Source organism: Grus americana, chromosome 2, assembly GCF_028858705.1.
Source record: "Grus americana isolate bGruAme1 chromosome 2, bGruAme1.mat, whole genome shotgun sequence".
Taxonomy (NCBI): Eukaryota; Metazoa; Chordata; class Aves; order Gruiformes; family Gruidae; genus Grus; species Grus americana.
The window spans coordinates 382,762-408,811 of NC_072853.1; the positions used below are offsets into that span (position 1 = coordinate 382,762).

The 26,050-nt window shown below is 62.3% G+C and overlaps 1 protein-coding gene across 1 annotated transcript in view; it reads right to left on the reverse strand.

Annotated features, from left to right (window-relative positions):
• Positions 1–10,382: 10,382 nt before the first annotated feature.
• Positions 10,383–26,050, reverse strand: part of EPPK1 (epiplakin 1) — a 29,948-nt gene continuing 14,280 nt past the window's right edge. The window contains exons 5-12 of the mRNA XM_054818516.1: positions 24,726–26,041; positions 22,106–24,635; positions 20,987–22,054; positions 19,721–20,668; positions 18,269–19,390; positions 14,198–17,965; positions 12,831–14,146; positions 10,383–12,740 (exon numbers count right to left, since the gene is read on the reverse strand). Coding sequence (XP_054674491.1) covers positions 10,517–12,740; positions 12,831–14,146; positions 14,198–17,965; positions 18,269–19,390; positions 19,721–20,668; positions 20,987–22,054; positions 22,106–24,635; positions 24,726–26,041 — 14,292 coding nt within the window. The 3' untranslated portion in view covers positions 10,383–10,516. The remainder of the gene's footprint in view (positions 12,741–12,830; positions 14,147–14,197; positions 17,966–18,268; positions 19,391–19,720; positions 20,669–20,986; positions 22,055–22,105; positions 24,636–24,725; positions 26,042–26,050) is intronic.

Genomic DNA, 26,050 nt, shown 5'->3' on the forward strand with positions numbered 1-26,050 from the left:
AACTGGGCAAAGAGGAACCATATGAAATTCAATAAGGGCAAGTGTAGGGTCCTGCACCTAGGGAAGAACAACCCCATGCACCAGTACAGGTTAGGGGCTGACCTGCTGGGAAGCAGCACTGCAGAGAAGGACGTGGGAGTCCTGGTTGACAACAAGCTCTCCATGAGCCAGCAGTGTGCCCTCGTGGCCAAGAAAGCCAATGGCGTCCTGGGGTGCATTCAGAAGAGCGTGGCCAGCAGGTCGAGGGAGGTTCTCCTTCCCCTCTGCTCTGCCCTGGTGAGGCCACATCTGGAGTACCGTGTCCAGTTCTGGGCTCCCCAGTTCAAGAAAGACAGGGAACTACTGGAAGAGTCCAATGGAGGGCTACGAGGATGATGAGGGGACTGGAGCATCTGTTGTATGAGGAAAGGCTGAGAGAGCTGGGTCTGTTTAGTCTGGAGAAGACTGAGAGGGGATCTGATCAATGCTTATAAATATCTACAGGGTGGATGGATGTCTAGAGGAAGGGGCCAGACTCTTTTCAGTGGTGCCCAGTGACAGGACAAGGGGCAATGGGCACAAACTGGAACACAGGAAGTTCCATCCGAACATGAGGGAAAAACTTCTTCACTTTAAGGGTGACCGAGCACTGGAACAGGCTGCCCGGATAGGTTGTGGAGTCTCCTTCTCTGGAGAGATTCAAAACCCACCTGGACACAATCCTGTGCACCCTGCTCTAGGCAATCCTGCTTTAACAGAGGGGTTGGACTAGATGATCTCCAGAGGTCCCTTCCAACCCGTACCGCTCTGTGATTCTGTGAATCTGACATGGAGAGGGCAGCCCTGTGTTCAGCAGCCCTCCTGGGATATCCACACATGGGCAGTCCCTGCACATGGCAGGTGACAATATTAACCAGAGAAAATCAGCAGCAGCCAGTGCCCCTCTGCCTGATGTGACCCACGGTGTGGAGCTCACGCACTGGGATTCCTGGTGGCAGAGGTGTCCTGAGGCGTGGAGCCGCCCATGCGCCGTGCGGGTGTTCCTGGCAGGTGTGGAGCTGGCTCGGGACCTGCAGATCCATGTGAGTCAGCACTGTTGGACCCGAGGGGGAACTTCACCTTGACTGCAGATACCTCATGGTGCCACGCCTGGTCTGCCTGTTCTTGTTCAGCTGAGCCAAGCAATGCAAAGTGCTTTTGAAGAAAAGAATAACAAAAATGTCGTCTTTCAAAACGCACAATGAACCAGGCAAGCCCAGCACTCAAGGTATGGGCACAGGCAGGTAACCACTGGCAAACAGAAAAGACAAAAATCCTTTTTATTCTGACTTGGAGATATGTGATTGCACAACACTGATCTCTGTGGGGAAGAAACTCTCAAGCATCATCTACCCTGACACGTGATTTCTGGGAAACAGGGATCAGCAAGACTTTCCCTGGTGCTTCAGGCCACCTCGCCTGCAGCAGGGGCAGGGAGGAAGATAAGCCAGGGGTGCTGGGCTGGTGCCAGGGGTGCATGGCAGCAACGGCTTCCTGCTGCCCTTTCCAGGGAACTTGCTTTTCATTTGGCTTCCCAGCTTCCTGGCAGGAGTTACCCTCCGCAGCTCCTGGGCACAGCTAGGGGAAGGATGCATACTTATGGACTGGCCCAGGCCCCCCACCCACACTCCTGTCTTCCCCTGAGGGCACAACAGGAGATCATAGATTCACAGAATGGCCTGGGTTGGAAAAGACCTCCAAGCGCATCTAGTTCCAGCCCCCATGCCACAGGCAGGGACACTAGCCCAGGTTGCCCAAAGCCCCATCCAACCTGGCCTTGAACCCTGCCAGGGAGCCAGGGGCAGCCACAGCTTCTCTGGGCACCCTGTGCCAGGGCCTCAGCACCCTCACAGGGAAGGATTTCTGCCTCACATCCCATCTCCATCTCCCCTCCTGCAGCTTCAGGCCATCCCCCTTGGCCTGTCACTCCCTGCCCTTGGCACCAGCCCCTCTCCAGCTTTCCTGGAGCCCCTGCAGGGACTGGAAGGGGCTCTAAGGTCTCCCCGCAGCCTTCTCTTCTCCAGGCTGAACCACCCCAACTCTCTCAGCCTGAGGTCTCCATAGCAGAGGTGCTCCAGCCCTCGCATCATCTCCGTGGCCTCCTCTGGACTCGCCCCAACAGCTCCATGTCCTTCTTGTGCTGGGGACCCCCGAGCTGGATGTGGCACTGCAGGGGGGTCTCACCAGAGTGGAGTAGAGGGGCAGAATCCCCTCCCTCGACCTGCTGGTCATGGTGCTGGACACACAGCCCAGGACACGGTTGGCCTTCTGGGCTGCCAGCGTGCATGGCTGGCTCATGGTACAGATCTCTGCTTGTGCAGCTCCTGCTCTGGTGAGGGCCACAGGCCCCTTGATGTGCCACAGCCCATGCAGAGCAGAGCCTTGGCTGTTGGGACATCTGCAGACCTGACCTTGGAGCACCGCTGGGATGTGCAGAGCTGAACGTAGCTGGTGAGGTCTGCCCTTCGATCCATCTCCCAGCTGGTAGACAATGTGGCTCTGCTGCCCTTCTCTGAGAGTCAAGCATCTGTCCTCCCCCTTACTCCTCAGACACAGATGATGGATGGTGGTTACTGGCAGAACAGCCTGCTGAGAGCAGCAAGGGAAAAATCCTGCTCTGGAGATCATCTCTTGATGAATGGCCCCCTCGTAATGTGACTGCTCTGGCTCTGGGCTGTCTAAGCCAGTGCGCTCCATCCTGCTGAGCCTGCCACCGCCCATGCTGCACAGCGGGATGCCCAGCCACTGATGCCTTCAGGAAGATGGCACCAGACACGCAGCCACTGCTGCCAGACCAGACACAGACACAGACACAGACACAGACACAGGCTCTGGGGATTTGCAGCCGCTGTGCTGATTGCTGCCATTCGTGGTGCTCAGCCGAGCACTGCTGAAACGTGCCCACTGGGACTGCACACAAAGCAAAAGCAGATGTCCCTCTGCCAGAGGCCTGGAAAGGCAGGAGGTGCTTTGGGACACGGGGCTTGCTGTGCCATGGAGAGGCAGGACACAGGGCGATCTGACAGCACCCCTCCACCAGAAGGCACCCAGGGCTTCCCCAGCAGGTCGCTTTTGGCTGCAGGCAGGGAGGGAGGTGGGCCTCTACCCATCTGCACCGTCAGCAGGGCCTCAGTTCTCATGTTTACCCCCTATGGCTTTGCCAGCAGCTGATCCGCAAATGTGCCATTGGGCACTGTTGAGGCTGTTGGTTGGGTTGGGTGTATTGAGGCTACAGAACCCCCCAGGCCCTGGGGCTGCTCAACGGGTGTTGGCTTTGGCCAGGAACAGTGCAAGAGCTGCGACCTCGGGGGGGAGGGACGGGAGGGGGCGAGTGCAGCCCCCACAGACCATGGCATGGGGTTAGTATGGGTGGCTTCCACAGAGGTGGTCAGGGCTACAAGCCCTCCCTGCAGCGGACAGGGAGCTGTCAGTTGGTGCTGCTGCCAGGACCAGCCGAGCGCGGGTGGTTCGGCACCGCCAAGTGTGTGGCTGAGGTGGGAAGGCCGGTCCCACGCAGGAACTGCTGTGCCATAATGGGGACAGGTGCTGGGACGCTGGCGTGGGATGGCTCGTAGCTCCCAGCCGGGTGGGATGGCTCCCAGCTGACTCACACGGCTCTTCTCCTGCAAGGTGGGTGTCCAGGGTGGGGGCGTGGAGAGTGTCCCTGTGCGCAGGGATCGGGGAGAACATGGGGTCAGTTACACCCGGGCTTCAGGCGAGAGACCAGAAGAGGCCATGGTTCACCCTATAATGGGGCTGGGGGGGCTGGGAGGTGCTTAGGAGGCAGCCGAACGGCTGAGTGAGTAGGATCCCTGGATCTGCCCTGGCCCAGAGGAGGACAGGTCTGGGAGACACGAAGCTGTGCAGCAAAGGTGCAGCCCCGGGCTGGGGCCAGGAGCCTGATGGTGGTGGCCAGTAGGCTGGTGTATGGGAAATGCTGCTGTTGTACAGAGGGGTGCTTGCTGCAGGTCTGGAGATCTGACCACGAGTGAGACGAGGTCAGGAAGGCAGCTGAGAGCTCGGGGGAGAGGAGTGCGCGGACTAGGAAGGAAGGTGAGGAGGAAGGCGAGGAGGAAGGCAGGGCAGGAAGCAGTGTGGCACAGAGGGCAAGGCATGCAGGCTCTGGAGGCAGACGGGACAGACACACCTGGCTGCTGGCGGGTGCTTTGATCTCCTGGAGCCACAGCTCAGCACCTTTCAGGCCCAGCTCCAGGTGCCGCCAGAGCCCAGTGTGGCTGGTGCACCATTCCTGCATGCCTGCGGCCACGTCCCAGGCGCGTGGTGTGCTGGACCACGGCACAACGTGGTTCTCCCAGCCTGGCACAGGGGCACTACGCTGCTGCCAATGTAGTTGGATGTTACACCCAGAAATGCAGCTGGCTGCCTGGCAACCTGACACTGGCTGTTCCTGTTTGCCGTGGTGAAAGAGGAAGCCAAGTTTCCAGGAAGGGTAAAATGGACAAAAAGGGAGAGGCTTTGACCAGGCAGCTGAAAAAAGGCCAGCAGGAGCTGGCCTCCCAAGAAAGGCCACCCAACTTCCATCATGGTCCCAAATAAAACACTTTGGGGCCCTCCAGCCTGAAGTGGGATGTGGCAGGAAGGTGGGTGTGATGCTCATCTTCACAGCTTTGGTGTCTAGTTATCCACAATAAGTGTTAATTACTGCCTGGGAATGTTCCTGGATAGAGTGTCTTTTGCAAGGCACTGTTTCAGCATGGCGAGCAGGGCCATGCTGGTCCCCAGGTGGAGGAGATGGCCAGACAAGGCTGTAGCATATCCTGGAGCAATAAGAGTGCTGCCATGCTTGGGCTGGAAGGCATGGGCCTTGGTGATGGGCAGGTGAAGTGTAGAGGCTGGAGCTGCTGGGGCCACACTGTCCATTCTACTCTCTTAAAAAAAACCAAAAGCCACAAAACAAACCAGAAAATCAGGATCATAGAATAATTTAAGTTGGAAGGGATCTTCAGAGGCTGTCTGGTCCAACTCAGAGCACAAAGGGATTTCCCTTTGTTCAACTGCATGAGGTTCCTTTTTGAAGTTTAGCAAAGGGAAATGCTAAGTCCTCACTCCCAGAGCTCTGTATTCACTCTGCTCACTGTTGATATCCTCCAGGTCATTCCTGGCAGTATTATTGGCACCCACGTGAAAGGGAAGCAAGAACTAATAGTCTGAGGGCTGGACAAATCTTGTCAGTCCCTCTGCGGCATCCCAGATCCTGGTCCCAGGTCTCTGTGAACACCCTGTAAATCTCCTCATTTTCCCTGATGGTGCACAGCCTGCTCAGATGCCCCAGGCACTCTCAGCAGTCCCAGACCTTGACAGCAGCATCCACCCTCTGGAGCTCTGGGCTGAGGCCTCCTTTGTGCCAAGAGGATTAGAATCAGTTCGTGCAGGAGCGTGTGTCCTGCAATGCATTGAGAACATTGCTGCTGGGTCTTCAAGAAGCCCTCAGCAGAGATACTGGGCGCTGTCATGACAACAGCTATGACTCCTGCTATGTCCTTGCCAGCTATGCTCTCCAGCAGACCCAAAGGCACCAGAGGCAGCTCCCAGCAAAAGTGGGAACAGAGCCAGAGCTGCTGGGTGAACAGACAGCACCGCTGCCAGCACCAGCCCCAGCAGCATCCCCGCACCATCCTGCCAACCGCCCCACCAGCCACTGAGCACCTGCTTGCAAACCCCGTTTGCAGACTGCCTGCTAAGGGATGACGAACAGCCACCATCTCCAGCCTGGCCACTGGAGCCCGGCAGTGCCCAGTACAGACCAGTACTGCCCAGTATGGTCCTGCCCAGCTGCTGGAGCCCACTTGGAGTCTCTGCATGGGCTGAGGGACATGTCTGCTGCCCTCCCATTTGCAAGTTCAACCCGTAGCAAAGCTGCACATGTATCCCAGAAACATGCACACACAGACACACACAGAGGACACTGGCACGGCTGGTCAGACATATTGCCACAGACCTGGCGCTGCCATCGGTAGCACCCCCACACAGGACCTATGTCATGCATGAGCACAGGCAGCCATGTCCCCTCCTCCTCCGGGGCTGGCAGAGGCAGGAGGTCACTAGTGCAGGCACACACGTGGCACTCTCTAGGTTCATAAGCACATGCACACTTGTGAATCCTCAAGTACCAGCACAGCCCCTCTGTCTGCCTGGCACCCCTGCCCAGATTCTTGCCTTCTGACCCCGTCGGTGGATCCCCTACTCACTGTCCGGTCCAGCCTGAAGTTTGCAGGTGAACACACACGTGCACACCCCCGCACGCCAGGATTGGGGAAGACAGCCACCACCCCCCCTCCAGCCAATACCAGGCACACGGGCTGCAATCCATGGTCCTGCTCCAGCCGCCAGCATGGAGCCCCTCACTCACCCCAGTCCCCCTCAGCAATTGGTTTTTAGGATGCAGTCTGTGGAACCCTCCCCAGATCCAGAGACCTAAGGCCCCTCTAGCTGCTGATGCTGAGACCCTCAGGGTTACATCTGTACCAGCTGCGAAGTCCTGATGTGCCTGCAGTTCCTTGATAGCCCATCAATTAGTGCCACTGACCAGGTTTGTTTCTGGTTATTGTCTTCTTTAACACTAATTGGTCAGGGTTTATGTCTCTGTGTTTGCCTGCCTCTGTTTCCTTATCATCTCAACAGAAAAAATAAACATCTCACTCCACACGTCCTGATGGATTGGTGCAACTGGCCAGGTTTGTTCCCATCACTGCCTCCCGTATCATTTGTTGATCAGGTTTGTCCCTGTATGTTCTTGTTGATGGCTCCTTTGACCAGACACCCTCAAAGGAGCAGGTGCTCTCCATCCACGCTGCCTTACACCACCGAAGCCCCACTGGGCCACTGCTGAGACCCTGGCTGCAGCCCCACCAAGGAGCCTGGTCTCCTCTCAGGATATTATGTGGAGTCTTTGGATGGACGCAGCTTGTGTGCATTATTCTGGCATGGACGTGTTCCCTGCCTAATCCTAATGTTTGGTTTACTCTGACTGCTGCTGAGCACACATCAAATAATCTGTTACAATTCCTGCTGCTGAACAGTAACAGCTCAGAGCTGGGTATGTGGACAGTAGGACTGCTTCTCCATGTGTGTGCCTTTTTACCCACCTTGAATATAATCTATCATTTTTATTCCAGTCACTGTATGCTGCTTGGTCTTCCTGCGGTTTTTGCAGCTGGCACTTTTCTTTGCAAAGCTGAATAATTTAATACCATCTGCTCCTTCACTGTTCACAGCATTTCCCAGACCATGTCTGCACATGTTCAATGGCCCAGCTCTCAGCACGGGTTCCTCTGGGCCCCACTGGTGACTCCCTCGCTGAGAAGAGGGCTCACCTTGTCTTGGCTTTTCCTTCCTTTGGGCATTTGCAGCTTTTGCCTCCACGACATCCCAGCAGCAACCACCACAATTTAACTGTGTGTGGAAATCTTTCCTGCTGTTTCCTCACAACCTAGTTCTTACAGGAAATAGCAAATATTTGTTTCCCTGCTTGCCTTGTCCACGTCATTTATGGTTTTATGCCCCTTCTACACCCCCGCTCAGGATGTGCCCTTCCTCCTGACTTGCAGAGGACACTACAACCTAGCTCAGCCTCCGCACAGACAGCCTCTGCCCTTTAGTCTGTCTGCACGCCTTCCGCCTGCCCTGCTTCCTGGAGCTGGGATTTCAGTGCAGGGTTCCTTGTTGGTGTATTGGTGACTTTGACCTGACTCTAAGCTGATAACAGCCCCACGCTGCCTCCAGCACACCCTCCTCTACCTGTGCATTTTATACTTGGGCACCACAGTGTCCTGGTGAGCCTCCTCCCAAGAAGCCCATGGTGTGCCACTGTTTTGTTGAAGAAGAGGCACTGTGGTTCCTCAGCCCTATATATTATATTTATCTTGGTTCTCTACTTTTTCTGTATTGTATTCTGTTTATTTAAACTGCTCTTCCCTTTTCCTTTTCTCCATACTGGTTTTCACCATATTTGAATGGTGCAAGTTTGGCCTCTCCTTTGCTGGGAGATGCGAAACTTTTATGACAACATCTTTTCAGCTTCTCATTTATGAATCCGTGCCTCTGCTTTATGATCTCACCTCCACGTGGTACCCCGGACTGTTTCAAAGAATGCTGTCATGGAGGGCCTGGCTTTCATCTTCCTGCCTGAAGCCTACATTTTAATGCCAGAACGTCTTTCCTCCATCTTCCTCTGTGTGGGGCCCATGATCACTGCCTCCTCCCCAGCACTGGAAGGCACAAGCCTTTCCAGAAACCTCCTGGGATCTGGCCACCACACACCTTGCAGGCGAGTCACAATGTGACTCTGGATCGCAAACCCCAAAGTTTGCTTTGCCTCAGCTCACTCTCTGGGTCCCTCATCAAGGAGGACCTCCACCACAACCATGTTCTTGTTAGGCTTCATTGCCTGATCTGGGACAGGAATTTCTGACAGAGATACTGCTAGCTCCTGGAACTTCAAGCATGTGGCTGTCCAACATGACTCCCAAAGTGAGCCATGATGGTCCATATGGCCATGGAGGCCCCTATTCCCCTGCCCAAGGAAGATCTGACTGTTTAACCAGGCTGCTTCTGCACCTGCCCTGTAGCCTCCACCCCAGGGCCAACATGCCACCCAGGAGGGCTGCTCCAGCCACAGGATGACTCTTCAGTGCTGCCTGCCAGTAACCTGCCGAGGAGAGCCACGAGCTGCTCCCCACATGGTCCCTGGGAGGTTGGAGCAGCACAGTGGGGAAGGCAGCCAAGCTTCAGTGCTGGGCCCGTGCTGCGAGACTGAGAACTTCAAAGCACTGTGAGGTGTCCTCTCAGTTCTTTTTGTCTTGTATATCCTAGTGGACATACAAAATATAAGCCACTGGCTTTCTGTTAGGTTTAGTTAAATGGCTTTTGGCTAGGTGTGTAAGACTATGAAGAAATGGCCTTATAGTGGTTAGGTTTAGTACAAATATGGGATAGCTAACAGGAAGAGCTTATCACCAGAAAAGAGACCCTGGAAAGGGGAAGAGCTGAACCACAGCTGGAGGGTTGCAAGCATCCATGCTACTCCACAGGGACTGCTGGGTCTCCATGGCTTTACTAGGAAGGCACGAGCTAGTGAACAAGAAAGCTGGGAAATGGAACACGTGGAGATCAGGTGAAAAGCGTGGTAGAGGTTGAAAGATGGAACTAGAGACTAAGAGGAGACAGAACTGTGTAACAACAGTGCAAGCCTGTACTGACACCTCCCTCATCCTCTCTTCAATCTTCTAGTAACTTGCGGCTGAGGGACCTCCTGGGACAGAAGTGTATCTTTGCATTTAACAACCCTCAGTGGACTTCTCTCCCATTAATTTGTCCCATCACTTTTTGAGCCCGTGCAAATCTCCAGGCTACACAGCAGGTTATGGTAAGGAGTTCCACAGCTAAGCTACACTCGTTTCCAGCTATCAACTATACAAGCTGTGGCAAAAAAAATCCATTTTCCAGGACATTACTGGGTTAATTAAGACAAATAGCCTAAGGTAATGCATTTAAAGAGAGTAACCTTCCTTCTATTAAACAGTAGTGGAATTATTCAGCCCTGAACTCCAGGGCAGAGCGGTTCTGGGGCTGTGTCCCCTCCAGGAGTGTGGCACGTGGGCTGAGTCATCTCAGGACACAGGATGGCAAAAGGAGCAGAGAAATACACAGACACCCAGCTAAAGGGAACGGATGCTCCGCTGCCGGCTCCCCTGACTGTACATGGATCAGCTAGAAATATGGCACGACGTACATGATGGGCTCTCAGCTCCTGCGTGGATCCCACAGCACACCTCTCTATAGAGGCTCCATGGACAGCTGGAGAACTGGAGGGATGGAGAGCACAGCATGTGAGTGAACTGACTGTACATATCAGTGAGAGACCAAACCACTCCAAGATGAGGGTGTATGTCATCCAGACACCCCCACAAAAACCAGACTGGCTGAGGCATTAAGAGCAAACACAGATAATGTATCCCACTCCAGTAACACCTAACACCAACCTGACATAGTGCATACATGGAAAAATGGTCTCCATGCAAAATTCAGGTTTGAAAAACCTGCAAATGTAATAACACCCTGCATATCTGCTAAGAACGTTCTTCATGCAGAAGAAAAAAGACTGGAAGGAAACTAAAAATACAATTCTCACTATACCTCATCCTCCAAAAAACACATACTTCCATTTAAACCTGGATGAGGAAAATGAGGACAGCATATTTCAGCTAAATGACCTCAGATAACCATGCTGATTCCTGTGTTCCAGAAAAACTACAGAAGACAACGTCTTAAAATGAAGTACCGCAATACTTGGGCTATAAGTGATGTGGGAAGTTTATTGAAAAAAAAAGAGGACAATACAGAAATTGTCTGAAAGAAACAAAAATTGTAAAAACACAATTTATACAAAAAAAAAATCCAGGTGCAAAAGAAAGACTCATAATAGCTAATTTATTCACAAACCAAAGAATAAAGAAAAAAAATGAAAAAGGATTTATAACTATTTTCTAAAAACGCTGAGGAAATAAAGCCCCGTGTCCGGGTCGGGCACGCAGCGGCGGAGGAGCTGCATGTAGGTGAGGTTCTCGTGGGTGTTGGGGTCAAAGAAGCCCTTGGTGTCGTCGGTGGGGTCGGAGAGGATCTGGTTCATCTCCTGGTCAAAGTAGCCGCGCCGGTAGGCCACCTCCACGGGGAGGCGGTGGCTGTGCACGGGGTCGATGATGCCGCCGGTGGCGATCTGGGCCTCGAGCAGGCGGATGCCGTGCTCCTTGACGATGAGCTCCTTCTTCATGGCCTGGAAGAGGGAGATCTGGTCGCCGGTGTAGGGGTCGGTGTAGCCCGTCACGGCCCTCTCGGCCGACAGGAGCTTCTCGTGCAGCTCGCTGCCCACCAGCCCGGACGAGACGGCCTCGTCCACGGAGAGCTTCTTGTTGGCGAGCGGGTCGACGACGAAGCCGGTGGCAGCCTGCGCCTCCAGCAGCACCAGGGCCGTGCCCTGCCTCAGGATGCCCTTCCACATGGCCTGGTAGATGCTCATCTTCTCCATCTTGGCGGGGTCGGCCTTGGAGGGCACCAGCACGCCGGCGATGCAGCCCGTGCCGTCCAGGTAGCGCTTGACGGAGGCCATTTCCGTCACCTCCTCCACCGTCTTGGAGCCCTGGACGAGGTCGGCCAGCGTGTCCTTGTCGATGATGCCCGAGTCCGCCAGGTCCGAGGCGGTCACCTGCCTCCTGAGGCCCGTGAATTTCACGTTGCTGCTCCGCTCCACCACCTCCTCGATGAGGACGGTGAGGAGCCTTGCCAGCTCGTCCAGTGCCAGGCTCCCGGCCCGGACCTTGCCCAGCAGCTCCTGCCTCTTTGCCTCGGAGACGTACTTGGAGAAGAGGAGCTCCCACAGGGAGACCTTCCTGCCGTGGAAGCCGCCCGCCGAGACCTCAACGGTGCGGGACTTCAGGGACCGCTCCAGCTCCAGCTCCCGCTCCCGCTCCCGCTCCCGCCGGGAGTCCGCGGCCTCGCCATTCTCGGCCGCCGGCGGCGGGGCCTCCCGCTGCGTCGGCTTGCGGGCCAGGGCAGCGCCGTGGCCCTGGCCCTCAGCCCCGGTGACGATGGTGGTGAGGAGCGTGATCATCTCCGAGATGGTGACCGTCCCCGCCTTGTACTTCCGGAGGAGGTCCTGGCGCCGGTGGTCGGGGACGTAGCGGGAGAAGAGGAGCTCCCAGACTGTGACGCTCTGGCCCTGGAAGAGCCCCATGCTGACGGTGGTGCGGGCGGCCTGCAGGGCTTTCCGGGCGTCCTCGGTCAGCTGGTAGAGCACGGAGCCCTTGTCCATCAGCTGGAGCATGAGCAGCCCCGTGTCCGGGTCGGGCACGCAGCGGCGGAGGAGCTGCATGTAGGTGAGGTTCTCGTGGGTGTTGGGGTCAAAGAAGCCCTTGGTGTCGTCGGTGGGGTCGGAGAGGATCTGGTTCATCTCCTGGTCAAAGTAGCCGCGCCGGTAGGCCACCTCCACGGGGAGGCGGTGGCTGTGCACGGGGTCGATGATGCCGCCGGTGGCGATCTGGGCCTCGAGCAGGCGGATGCCGTGCTCCTTGACGATGAGCTCCTTCTTCATGGCCTGGAAGAGGGAGATCTGGTCGCCGGTGTAGGGGTCGGTGTAGCCCGTCACGGCCCTCTCGGCCGACAGGAGCTTCTCGTGCAGCTCGCTGCCCACCAGCCCGGACGAGACGGCCTCGTCCACGGAGAGCTTCTTGTTGGCGAGCGGGTCGACGACGAAGCCGGTGGCAGCCTGCGCCTCCAGCAGCACCAGGGCCGTGCCCTGCCTCAGGATGCCCTTCCACATGGCCTGGTAGATGCTCATCTTCTCCATCTTGGCGGGGTCGGCCTTGGAGGGCACCAGCACGCCGGCGATGCAGCCCGTGCCGTCCAGGTAGCGCTTGACGGAGGCCATTTCCGTCACCTCCTCCACCGTCTTGGAGCCCTGGACGAGGTCGGCCAGCGTGTCCTTGTCGATGATGCCCGAGTCCGCCAGGTCCGAGGCGGTCACCTGCCTCCTGAGGCCCGTGAATTTCACGTTGCTGCTCCGCTCCACCACCTCCTCGATGAGGACGGTGAGGAGCCTTGCCAGCTCGTCCAGCGCCAGGCTCCCGGCCCGGACCTTGCCCAGCAGCTCCTGCCTCTTTGCCTCGGAGACGTACTTGGAGAAGAGGAGCTCCCACAGGGAGACCTTCCTGCCGTGGAAGCTGCCCGCCGAGACCTCAACGGTGCGGGACTTCAGGGACCGCTCCAGCTCCAGCTCCCGCTCCCGCTCCCGCTCCCACTCCCGCTCCCGCTCCCGCCGGGAGTCCGCGGCCTCGCCATTCTCGGCCGCCGGCGGCGGGGCCTCCCGCTGCGTCGGCTTGCGGGCCAGGGCAGCGCCGTGGCCCTGGCCCTCAGCCCCGGTGACGATGGTGGTGAGGAGCGTGATCATCTCCGAGATGGTGACCGTCCCCGCCTTGTACTTCCGGAGGAGGTCCTGGCGCCGGTGGTCGGGGACGTAGCGGGAGAAGAGGAGCTCCCAGACTGTGACGCTCTGGCCCTGGAAGAGCCCCACGCTGACGGTGGTGCGGGCGGCCTGCAGGGCTTTCCGGGCGTCCTCGGTCAGCTGGTAGAGCACGGAGCCCTTGTCCATCAGCTGGAGCATGAGCAGCCCCGTGTCCGGGTCGGGCACGCAGCGGCGGAGGAGCTGCATGTAGGTGAGGTTCTCGTGGGTGTTGGGGTCAAAGAAGCCCTTGGTGTCGTCGGTGGGGTCGGAGAGGATCTGGTTCATCTCCTGGTCAAAGTAGCCGCGCCGGTAGGCCACCTCCACGGGGAGGCGGTGGCTGTGCACGGGGTCGATGATGCCGCCGGTGGCGATCTGGGCCTCGAGCAGGCGGATGCCGTGCTCCTTGACGATGAGCTCCTTCTTCATGGCCTGGAAGAGGGAGATCTGGTCGCCGGTGTAGGGGTCGGTGTAGCCCGTCACGGCCCTCTCGGCCGACAGGAGCTTCTCGTGCAGCTCGCTGCCCACCAGCCCGGACGAGACGGCCTCGTCCACGGAGAGCTTCTTGTTGGCGAGCGGGTCGACGACGAAGCCGGTGGCAGCCTGCGCCTCCAGCAGCACCAGGGCCGTGCCCTGCCTCAGGATGCCCTTCCACATGGCCTGGTAGATGCTCATCTTCTCCATCTTGGCGGGGTCGGCCTTGGAGGGCACCAGCACGCCGGCGATGCAGCCCGTGCCGTCCAGGTAGCGCTTGACGGAGGCCATTTCCGTCACCTCCTCCACCGTCTTGGAGCCCTGGACGAGGTCGGCCAGCGTGTCCTTGTCGATGATGCCCGAGTCCGCCAGGTCCGAGGCGGTCACCTGCCTCCTGAGGCCCGTGAATTTCACGTTGCTGCTCCGCTCCACCACCTCCTCGATGAGGACGGTGAGGAGCCTTGCCAGCTCGTCCAGCGCCAGGCTCCCGGCCCGGACCTTGCCCAGCAGCTCCTGCCTCTTTGCCTCGGAGACGTACTTGGAGAAGAGGAGCTCCCACAGGGAGACCTTCCTGCCGTGGAAGCCGCCCGCCGAGACCTCAACGGTGCGGGACTTCAGGGACCGCTCCAGCTCCAGCTCCCGCTCCCGCTCCCGCTCCCGCTCCCGCTCCCGCTCCCGCCGGGAGTCCGCGGCCTCGCCATTCTCGGCCGCCGGCGGCGGGGCCTCCCGCTGCGTCGGCTTGCGGGCCAGGGCAGCGCCGTGGCCCTGGCCCTCAGCCCCGGTGACGATGGTGGTGAGGAGCGTGATCATCTCCGAGATGGTGACCGTCCCCGCCTTGTACTTCCGGAGGAGGTCCTGGCGCCGGTGGTCGGGGACGTAGCGGGAGAAGAGGAGCTCCCAGACTGTGACGCTCTGGCCCTGGAAGAGCCCCACGCTGACGGTGGTGCGGGCGGCCTGCAGGGCTTTCCGGGCGTCCTCGGTCAGCTGGTAGAGCACGGAGCCCTTGTCCATCAGCTGGAGCATGAGCAGCCCCGTGTCCGGGTCGGGCACGCAGCGGCGGAGGAGCTGCATGTAGGTGAGGTTCTCGTGGGTGTTGGGGTCAAAGAAGCCCTTGGTGTCGTCGGTGGGGTCGGAGAGGATCTGGTTCATCTCCTGGTCAAAGTAGCCGCGCCGGTAGGCCACCTCCACGGGGAGGCGGTGGCTGTGCACGGGGTCGATGATGCCGCCGGTGGCGATCTGGGCCTCGAGCAGGCGGATGCCGTGCTCCTTGACGATGAGCTCCTTCTTCATGGCCTGGAAGAGGGAGATCTGGTCACCGGTGTAGGGGTCGGTGTAGCCCGTCACGGCCCTCTCGGCCGACAGGAGCTTCTCGTGCAGCTCGCTGCCCACCAGCCCGGACGAGACGGCCTCGTCCACGGAGAGCTTCTTGTTGGCGAGCGGGTCGACGACGAAGCCGGTGGCAGCCTGCGCCTCCAGCAGCACCAGGGCCGTGCCCTGCCTCAGGATGCCCTTCCACATGGCCTGGTAGATGCTCATCTTCTCCATCTTGGCGGGGTCGGCCTTGGAGGGCACCAGCACGCCGGCGATGCAGCCCGTGCCGTCCAGGTAGCGCTTGACGGAGGCCATTTCCGTCACCTCCTCCACCGTCTTGGAGCCCTGGACGAGGTCGGCCAGCGTGTCCTTGTCGATGATGCCCGAGTCCGCCAGGTCCGAGGCGGTCACCTGCCTCCTGAGGCCCGTGAATTTCACGTTGCTGCTCCGCTCCACCACCTCCTCGATGAGGACGGTGAGGAGCCTTGCCAGCTCGTCCAGCGCCAGGCTCCCGGCCCGGACCTTGCCCAGCAGCTCCTGCCTCTTTGCCTCGGAGACGTACTTGGAGAAGAGGAGCTCCCACAGGGAGACCTTCCTGCCGTGGAAGCCGCCCGCCGAGACCTCAACGGTGCGGGACTTCAGGGACCGCTCCAGCTCCAGCTCCCGCTCCCGCTCCCGCTCCCGCTCCCGCCGGGAGTCCGCGGCCTCGCCATTCTCGGCCGCCGGCGGCGGGGCCTCCCGCTGCGTCGGCTTGCGGGCCAGGGCAGCGCCGTGGCCCTGGCCCTCAGCCCCGGTGACGATGGTGGTGAGGAGCGTGATCATCTCCGAGATGGTGACCGTCCCCGCCTTGTACTTCCGGAGGAGGTCCTGGCGCCGGTGGTCGGGGACGTAGCGGGAGAAGAGGAGCTCCCAGACTGTGACGCTCTGGCCCTGGAAGAGCCCCACGCTGACGGTGGTGCGGGCGGCCTGCAGGGCTTTCCGGGCGTCCTCGGTCAGCTGGTAGAGCACGGAGCCCTTGTCCATCAGCTGGAGCATGAGCAGCCCCGTGTCCGGGTCGGGCACGCAGCGGCGGAGGAGCTGCATGTAGGTGAGGTTCTCGTGGGTGTTGGGGTCAAAGAAGCCCTTGGTGTCGTCGGTGGGGTCGGAGAGGATCTGGTTCATCTCCTGGTCAAAGTAGCCGCGCCGGTAGGCCACCTCCACGGGGAGGCGGTGGCTGTGCACGGGGTCGATGATGCCGCCGGTGGCGATCTGGGCCTCGAGCAGGCGGATGCCGTGCTCCTTGACGATGAGCTCCTTCTTCATGGCCTGGAAGAGGGAGATCTGGTCACCGGTGTAGGGGTCGGTGTAGCCCGTCACGGCCCTCTCGGCCGACAGGAGCTTCTCGTGCAGCTCGCTGCCCACCAGCCCGGACGAGACGGCCTCGTCCACGGAGAGCTTCTTGTTGGCGAGCGGGTCGACGACGAAGCCGGTGGCAGCCTGCGCCTCCAGCAGCACCAGGGCCGTGCCCTGCCTCAGGATGCCCTTCCACATGGCCTGGTAGATGCTCATCTTCTCCATCTTGGCGGGGTCGGCCTTGGAGGGCACCAGCACGCCGGCGATGCAGCCCGTGCCGTCCAGGTAGCGCTTGACGGAGGCCATTTCCGTCACCTCCTCCACCGTCTTGGAGCCCTGGACGAGGTCGGCCAGCGTGTCCTTGTCGATGATGCCCGAGTCCGCCAGGTCCGAGGCGGTCACCTGCCTCCTGAGGCCCGTGAATTTCACGTTGCTGCTCCGCTCCACCACCTCCTCGATGAGGACGGTGAGGAGCCTTGCCAGCTCGTCCAGCGCCAGGCTCCCGGCCCGGACCTTGCCCAGCAGCTCCTGCCTCTTTGCCTCGGAGACGTACTTGGAGAAGAGGAGCTCCCACAGGGAGACCTTCCTGCCGTGGAAGCCGCCCGCCGAGACCTCAACGGTGCGGGACTTCAGGGACCGCTCCAGCTCCAGCTCCCGCTCCCGCCGGGAGTCCGCGGCCTCGCCATTCTCGGCCGCCGGCGGCGGGGCCTCCCGCTGCGTCGGCTTGTGGGCCAGGGCAGCGCCGTGGCCCTGGCCCTCAGCCCCGGTGACGATGGTGGTGAGGAGCGTGATCATCTCCGAGATGGTGACCGTCCCCGCCTTGTACTTCCGGAGGAGGTCCTGGCGCCGGTGGTCGGGGACGTAGCGGGAGAAGAGGAGCTCCCAGACTGTGACGCTCTGGCCCTGGAAGAGCCCCACGCTGACGGTGGTGCGGGCGGCCTGCAGGGCTTTCCGGGCGTCCTCGGTCAGCTGGTAGAGCACGGAGCCCTTGTCCATCAGCTGGAGCATGAGCAGCCCCGTGTCCGGGTCGGGCACGCAGCGGCGGAGGAGCTGCATGTAGGTGAGGTTCTCGTGGGTGTTGGGGTCAAAGAAGCCCTTGGTGTCGTCGGTGGGGTCGGAGAGGATCTGGTTCATCTCCTGGTCAAAGTAGCCGCGCCGGTAGGCCACCTCCACGGGGAGGCGGTGGCTGTGCACGGGGTCGATGATGCCGCCGGTGGCGATCTGGGCCTCGAGCAGGCGGATGCCGTGCTCCTTGACGATGAGCTCCTTCTTCATGGCCTGGAAGAGGGAGATCTGGTCGCCGGTGTAGGGGTCGGTGTAGCCCGTCACGGCCCTCTCGGCCGACAGGAGCTTCTCGTGCAGCTCGCTGCCCACCAGCCCGGACGAGACGGCCTCGTCCACGGAGAGCTTCTTGTTGGCGAGCGGGTCGACGACGAAGCCGGTGGCAGCCTGCGCCTCCAGCAGCACCAGGGCCGTGCCCTGCCTCAGGATGCCCTTCCACATGGCCTGGTAGATGCTCATCTTCTCCATCTTGGCGGGGTCGGCCTTGGAGGGCACCAGCACGCCGGCGATGCAGCCCGTGCCGTCCAGGTAGCGCTTGACGGAGGCCATTTCCGTCACCTCCTCCACCGTCTTGGAGCCCTGGACGAGGTCGGCCAGCGTGTCCTTGTCGATGATGCCCGAGTCCGCCAGGTCCGAGGCGGTCACCTGCCTCCTGAGGCCCGTGAATTTCACGTTGCTGCTCCGCTCCACCACCTCCTCGATGAGGACGGTGAGGAGCCTTGCCAGCTCGTCCAGCGCCAGGCTCCCGGCCCGGACCTTGCCCAGCAGCTCCTGCCTCTTTGCCTCGGAGACGTACTTGGAGAAGAGGAGCTCCCACAGGGAGACCTTCCTGCCGTGGAAGCCGCCCGCCGAGACCTCAACGGTGCGGGACTTCAGGGACCGCTCCAGCTCCAGCTCCCGCTCCCGCTCCCGCCGGGAGTCCGCGGCCTCGCCATTCTCGGCCGCCGGCGGCGGGGCCTCCCGCTGCGTCGGCTTGTGGGCCAGGGCAGCGCCGTGGCCCTGGCCCTCAGCCCCGGTGACGATGGTGGTGAGGAGCGTGATCATCTCCGAGATGGTGACCGTCCCCGCCTTGTACTTCCGGAGGAGGTCCTGGCGCCGGTGGTCGGGGACGTAGCGGGAGAAGAGGAGCTCCCAGACTGTGACGCTCTGGCCCTGGAAGAGCCCCACGCTGACGGTGGTGCGGGCGGCCTGCAGGGCTTTCCGGGCGTCCTCGGTCAGCTGGTAGAGCACGGAGCCCTTGTCCATCAGCTGGAGCATGAGCAGCCCCGTGTCCGGGTCGGGCACGCAGCGGCGGAGGAGCTGCATGTAGGTGAGGTTCTCGTGGGTGTTGGGGTCAAAGAAGCCCTTGGTGTCGTCGGTGGGGTCGGAGAGGATCTGGTTCATCTCCTGGTCAAAGTAGCCGCGCCGGTAGGCCACCTCCACGGGGAGGCGGTGGCTGTGCACGGGGTCGATGATGCCGCCGGTGGCGATCTGGGCCTCGAGCAGGCGGATGCCGTGCTCCTTGACGATGAGCTCCTTCTTCATGGCCTGGAAGAGGGAGATCTGGTCGCCGGTGTAGGGGTCGGTGTAGCCCGTCACAGCCCTCTCGGCCGACAGGAGCTTCTCGTGCAGCTCGCTGCCCACCAGCCCGGACGAGACGGCCTCGTCCACGGAGAGCTTCTTGTTGGCGAGCGGGTCGACGACGAAGCCGGTGGCAGCCTGCGCCTCCAGCAGCACCAGGGCCGTGCCCTGCCTCAGGATGCCCTTCCACATGGCCTGGTAGATGCTCATCTTCTCCATCTTGGCGGGGTCGGCCTTGGAGGGCACCAGCACGCCGGCGATGCAGCCCGTGCCGTCCAGGTAGCGCTTGACGGAGGCCATTTCCGTCACCTCCTCCACCGTCTTGGAGCCCTGGACGAGGTCGGCCAGCGTGTCCTTGTCGATGATGCCCGAGTCCGCCAGGTCCGAGGCGGTCACCTGCCTCCTGAGGCCCGTGAATTTCACGTTGCTGCTCCGCTCCACCACCTCCTCGATGAGGACGGTGAGGAGCCTTGCCAGCTCGTCCAGCGCCAGGCTCCCGGCCCGGACCTTGCCCAGCAGCTCCTGCCTCTTTGCCTCGGAGACGTACTTGGAGAAGAGGAGCTCCCACAGGGAGACCTTCCTGCCGTGGAAGCCGCCCGCCGAGACCTCAACGGTGCGGGACTTCAGGGACCGCTCCAGCTCCAGCTCCCGCTCCCGCTCCCGCTCCCGCTCCCGCCGGGAGTCCGCGGCCTCGCCATTCTCGGCCGCCGGCGGCGGGGCCTCCCGCTGCGTCGGCTTGCGGGCCAGGGCAGCGCCGTGGCCCTGGCCCTCAGCCCCGGTGACGATGGTGGTGAGGAGCGTGATCATCTCCGAGATGGTGACCGTCCCCGCCTTGTACTTCCGGAGGAGGTCCTGGCGCCGGTGGTCGGGGACGTAGCGGGAGAAGAGGAGCTCCCAGACTGTGACGCTCTGGCCCTGGAAGAGCCCCACGCTGACGGTGGTGCGGGCGGCCTGCAGGGCTTTCCGGGCGTCCTCGGTCAGCTGGTAGAGCACGGAGCCCTTGTCCATCAGCTGGAGCATGAGCAGCCCCGTGTCCGGGTCGGGCACGCAGCGGCGGAGGAGCTGCATGTAGGTGAGGTTCTCGTGGGTGTTGGGGTCAAAGAAGCCCTTGGTGTCGTCGGTGGGGTCGGAGAGGATCTGGTTCATCTCCTGGTCAAAGTAGCCGCGCCGGTAGGCCACCTCCACGGGGAGGCGGTGGCTGTGCACGGGGTCGATGATGCCGCCGGTGGCGATCTGGGCCTCGAGCAGGCGGATGCCGTGCTCCTTGACGATGAGCTCCTTCTTCATGGCCTGGAAGAGGGAGATCTGGTCGCCGGTGTAGGGGTCGGTGTAGCCCGTCACGGCCCTCTCGGCCGACAGGAGCTTCTCGTGCAGCTCGCTGCCCACCAGCCCGGACGAGACGGCCTCGTCCACGGAGAGCTTCTTGTTGGCGAGCGGGTCGACGACGAAGCCGGTGGCAGCCTGCGCCTCCAGCAGCACCAGGGCCGTGCCCTGCCTCAGGATGCCCTTCCACATGGCCTGGTAGATGCTCATCTTCTCCATCTTGGCGGGGTCGGCCTTGGAGGGCACCAGCACGCCGGCGATGCAGCCCGTGCCGTCCAGGTAGCGCTTGACGGAGGCCATTTCCGTCACCTCCTCCACCGTCTTGGAGCCCTGGACGAGGTCGGCCAGCGTGTCCTTGTCGATGATGCCCGAGTCCGCCAGGTCCGAGGCGGTCACCTGCCTCCTGAGGCCCGTGAATTTCACGTTGCTGCTCCGCTCCACCACCTCCTCGATGAGGACGGTGAGGAGCCTTGCCAGCTCGTCCAGCGCCAGGCTCCCGGCCCGGACCTTGCCCAGCAGCTCCTGCCTCTTTGCCTCGGAGACGTACTTGGAGAAGAGGAGCTCCCACAGGGAGACCTTCCTGCCGTGGAAGCCGCCCGCCGAGACCTCAACGGTGCGGGACTTCAGGGACCGCTCCAGCTCCAGCTCCCGCTCCCGCTCCCGCCGGGAGTCCGCGGCCTCGCCATTCTCGGCCGCCGGCGGCGGGGCCTCCCGCTGCGTCGGCTTGTGGGCCAGGGCAGCGCCGTGGCCCTGGCCCTCAGCCCCGGTGACGATGGTGGTGAGGAGCGTGATCATCTCCGAGATGGTGACCGTCCCCGCCTTGTACTTCCGGAGGAGGTCCTGGCGCCGGTGGTCGGGGACGTAGCGGGAGAAGAGGAGCTCCCAGACTGTGACGCTCTGGCCCTGGAAGAGCCCCACGCTGACGGTGGTGCGGGCGGCCTGCAGGGCTTTCCGGGCGTCCTCGGTCAGCTGGTAGAGCACGGAGCCCTTGTCCATCAGCTGGAGCATGAGCAGCCCCGTGTCCGGGTCGGGCACGCAGCGGCGGAGGAGCTGCATGTAGGTGAGGTTCTCGTGGGTGTTGGGGTCAAAGAAGCCCTTGGTGTCGTCGGTGGGGTCGGAGAGGATCTGGTTCATCTCCTGGTCAAAGTAGCCGCGCCGGTAGGCCACCTCCACGGGGAGGCGGTGGCTGTGCACGGGGTCGATGATGCCGCCGGTGGCGATCTGGGCCTCGAGCAGGCGGATGCCGTGCTCCTTGACGATGAGCTCCTTCTTCATGGCCTGGAAGAGGGAGATCTGGTCGCCGGTGTAGGGGTCGGTGTAGCCCGTCACGGCCCTCTCGGCCGACAGGAGCTTCTCGTGCAGCTCGCTGCCCACCAGCCCGGACGAGACGGCCTCGTCCACGGAGAGCTTCTTGTTGGCGAGCGGGTCGACGACGAAGCCGGTGGCAGCCTGCGCCTCCAGCAGCACCAGGGCCGTGCCCTGCCTCAGGATGCCCTTCCACATGGCCTGGTAGATGCTCATCTTCTCCATCTTGGCGGGGTCGGCCTTGGAGGGCACCAGCACGCCGGCGATGCAGCCCGTGCCGTCCAGGTAGCGCTTGACGGAGGCCATTTCCGTCACCTCCTCCACCGTCTTGGAGCCCTGGACGAGGTCGGCCAGCGTGTCCTTGTCGATGATGCCCGAGTCCGCCAGGTCCGAGGCGGTCACCTGCCTCCTGAGGCCCGTGAATTTCACGTTGCTGCTCCGCTCCACCACCTCCTCGATGAGGACGGTGAGGAGCCTTGCCAGCTCGTCCAGCGCCAGGCTCCCGGCCCGGACCTTGCCCAGCAGCTCCTGCCTCTTTGCCTCGGAGACGTACTTGGAGAAGAGGAGCTCCCACAGGGAGACCTTCCTGCCGTGGAAGCCGCCCGCCGAGACCTCAACGGTGCGGGACTTCAGGGACCGCTCCAGCTCCAGCTCCCGCTCCCGCTCCCGCTCCCACTCCCGCTCCCGCTCCCGCCGGGAGTCCGCGGCCTCGCCATTCTCGGCCGCCGGCGGCGGGGCCTCCCGCTGCGTCGGCTTGCGGGCCAGGGCAGCGCCGTGGCCCTGGCCCTCAGCCCCGGTGACGATGGTGGTGAGGAGCGTGATCATCTCCGAGATGGTGACCGTCCCCGCCTTGTACTTCCGGAGGAGGTCCTGGCGCCGGTGGTCGGGGACGTAGCGGGAGAAGAGGAGCTCCCAGACTGTGACGCTCTGGCCCTGGAAGAGCCCCACGCTGACGGTGGTGCGGGCGGCCTGCAGGGCTTTCCGGGCGTCCTCGGTCAGCTGGTAGAGCACGGAGCCCTTGTCCATCAGCTGGAGCATGAGCAGCCCCGTGTCCGGGTCGGGCACGCAGCGGCGGAGGAGCTGCATGTAGGTGAGGTTCTCGTGGGTGTTGGGGTCAAAGAAGCCCTTGGTGTCGTCGGTGGGGTCGGAGAGGATCTGGTTCATCTCCTGGTCAAAGTAGCCGCGCCGGTAGGCCACCTCCACGGGGAGGCGGTGGCTGTGCACGGGGTCGATGATGCCGCCGGTGGCGATCTGGGCCTCGAGCAGGCGGATGCCGTGCTCCTTGACGATGAGCTCCTTCTTCATGGCCTGGAAGAGGGAGATCTGGTCGCCGGTGTAGGGGTCGGTGTAGCCCGTCACGGCCCTCTCGGCCGACAGGAGCTTCTCGTGCAGCTCGCTGCCCACCAGCCCGGACGAGACGGCCTCGTCCACGGAGAGCTTCTTGTTGGCGAGCGGGTCGACGACGAAGCCGGTGGCAGCCTGCGCCTCCAGCAGCACCAGGGCCGTGCCCTGCCTCAGGATGCCCTTCCACATGGCCTGGTAGATGCTCATCTTCTCCATCTTGGCGGGGTCGGCCTTGGAGGGCACCAGCACGCCGGCGATGCAGCCCGTGCCGTCCAGGTAGCGCTTGACGGAGGCCATTTCCGTCACCTCCTCCACCGTCTTGGAGCCCTGGACGAGGTCGGCCAGCGTGTCCTTGTCGATGATGCCCGAGTCCGCCAGGTCCGAGGCGGTCACCTGCCTCCTGAGGCCCGTGAATTTCACGTTGCTGCTCCGCTCCACCACCTCCTCGATGAGGACGGTGAGGAGCCTTGCCAGCTCGTCCAGCGCCAGGCTCCCGGCCCGGACCTTGCCCAGCAGCTCCTGCCTCTTTGCCTCGGAGACGTACTTGGAGAAGAGGAGCTCCCACAGGGAGACCTTCCTGCCGTGGAAGCCGCCCGCCGAGACCTCAACGGTGCGGGACTTCAGGGACCGCTCCAGCTCCAGCTCCCGCTCCCGCTCCCGCTCCCGCCGGGAGTCCGCGGCCTCGCCATTCTCGGCCGCTGGCGGCGGGGCCTCCCGCTGCGTCGGCTTGCGGGCCAGGGCAGCGCCGTGGCCCTGGCCCTCAGCCCCGGTGACGATGGTGGTGAGGAGCGTGATCATCTCCGAGATGGTGACCGTCCCCGCCTTGTACTTCCGGAGGAGGTCCTGGCGCCGGTGGTCGGGGACGTAGCGGGAGAAGAGGAGCTCCCAGACTGTGACGCTCTGGCCCTGGAAGAGCCCCACGCTGACGGTGGTGCGGGCGGCCTGCAGGGCTTTCCGGGCGTCCTCGGTCAGCTGGTAGAGCACGGAGCCCTTGTCCATCAGCTGGAGCATGAGCAGCCCCGTGTCCGGGTCGGGCACGCAGCGGCGGAGGAGCTGCATGTAGGTGAGGTTCTCGTGGGTGTTGGGGTCAAAGAAGCCCTTGGTGTCGTCGGTGGGGTCGGAGAGGATCTGGTTCATCTCCTGGTCAAAGTAGCCGCGCCGGTAGGCCACCTCCACGGGGAGGCGGTGGCTGTGCACGGGGTCGATGATGCCGCCGGTGGCGATCTGGGCCTCGAGCAGGCGGATGCCGTGCTCCTTGACGATGAGCTCCTTCTTCATGGCCTGGAAGAGGGAGATCTGGTCGCCGGTGTAGGGGTCGGTGTAGCCCGTCACGGCCCTCTCGGCCGACAGGAGCTTCTCGTGCAGCTCGCTGCCCACCAGCCCGGACGAGACGGCCTCGTCCACGGAGAGCTTCTTGTTGGCGAGCGGGTCGACGACGAAGCCGGTGGCAGCCTGCGCCTCCAGCAGCACCAGGGCCGTGCCCTGCCTCAGGATGCCCTTCCACATGGCCTGGTAGATGCTCATCTTCTCCATCTTGGCGGGGTCGGCCTTGGAGGGCACCAGCACGCCGGCGATGCAGCCCGTGCCGTCCAGGTAGCGCTTGACGGAGGCCATTTCCGTCACCTCCTCCACCGTCTTGGAGCCCTGGACGAGGTCGGCCAGCGTGTCCTTGTCGATGATGCCCGAGTCCGCCAGGTCCGAGGCGGTCACCTGCCTCCTGAGGCCCGTGAATTTCACGTTGCTGCTCCGCTCCACCACCTCCTCGATGAGGACGGTGAGGAGCCTTGCCAGCTCGTCCAGCGCCAGGCTCCCGGCCCGGACCTTGCCCAGCAGCTCCTGCCTCTTTGCCTCGGAGACGTACTTGGAGAAGAGGAGCTCCCACAGGGAGACCTTCCTGCCGTGGAAGCTGCCCGCCGAGACCTCAACGGTGCGGGACTTCAGGGACCGCTCCAGCTCCAGCTCCCGCTCCCGCTCCCGCTCCCACTCCCGCTCCCGCTCCCGCCGGGAGTCCGCGGCCTCGCCATTCTCGGCCGCCGGCGGCGGGGCCTCCCGCTGCGTCGGCTTGCGGGCCAGGGCAGCGCCGTGGCCCTGGCCCTCAGCCCCGGTGACGATGGTGGTGAGGAGCGTGATCATCTCCGAGATGGTGACCGTCCCCGCCTTGTACTTCCGGAGGAGGTCCTGGCGCCGGTGGTCGGGGACGTAGCGGGAGAAGAGGAGCTCCCAGACTGTGACGCTCTGGCCCTGGAAGAGCCCCACGCTGACGGTGGTGCGGGCGGCCTGCAGGGCTTTCCGGGCGTCCTCGGTCAGCTGGTAGAGCACGGAGCCCTTGTCCATCAGCTGGAGCATGAGCAGCCCCGTGTCCGGGTCGGGCACGCAGCGGCGGAGGAGCTGCATGTAGGTGAGGTTCTCGTGGGTGTTGGGGTCAAAGAAGCCCTTGGTGTCGTCGGTGGGGTCGGAGAGGATCTGGTTCATCTCCTGGTCAAAGTAGCCGCGCCGGTAGGCCACCTCCACGGGGAGGCGGTGGCTGTGCACGGGGTCGATGATGCCGCCGGTGGCGATCTGGGCCTCGAGCAGGCGGATGCCGTGCTCCTTGACGATGAGCTCCTTCTTCATGGCCTGGAAGAGGGAGATCTGGTCGCCGGTGTAGGGGTCGGTGTAGCCCGTCACGGCCCTCTCGGCCGACAGGAGCTTCTCGTGCAGCTCGCTGCCCACCAGCCCGGACGAGACGGCCTCGTCCACGGAGAGCTTCTTGTTGGCGAGCGGGTCGACGACGAAGCCGGTGGCAGCCTGCGCCTCCAGCAGCACCAGGGCCGTGCCCTGCCTCAGGATGCCCTTCCACATGGCCTGGTAGATGCTCATCTTCTCCATCTTGGCGGGGTCGGCCTTGGAGGGCACCAGCACGCCGGCGATGCAGCCCGTGCCGTCCAGGTAGCGCTTGACGGAGGCCATTTCCGTCACCTCCTCCACCGTCTTGGAGCCCTGGACGAGGTCGGCCAGCGTGTCCTTGTCGATGATGCCCGAGTCCGCCAGGTCCGAGGCGGTCACCTGCCTCCTGAGGCCCGTGAATTTCACGTTGCTGCTCCGCTCCACCACCTCCTCGATGAGGACGGTGAGGAGCCTTGCCAGCTCGTCCAGCGCCAGGCTCCCGGCCCGGACCTTGCCCAGCAGCTCCTGCCTCTTTGCCTCGGAGACGTACTTGGAGAAGAGGAGCTCCCACAGGGAGACCTTCCTGCCGTGGAAGCCGCCCGCCGAGACCTCAACGGTGCGGGACTTCAGGGACCGCTCCAGCTCCAGCTCCCGCTCCCGCTC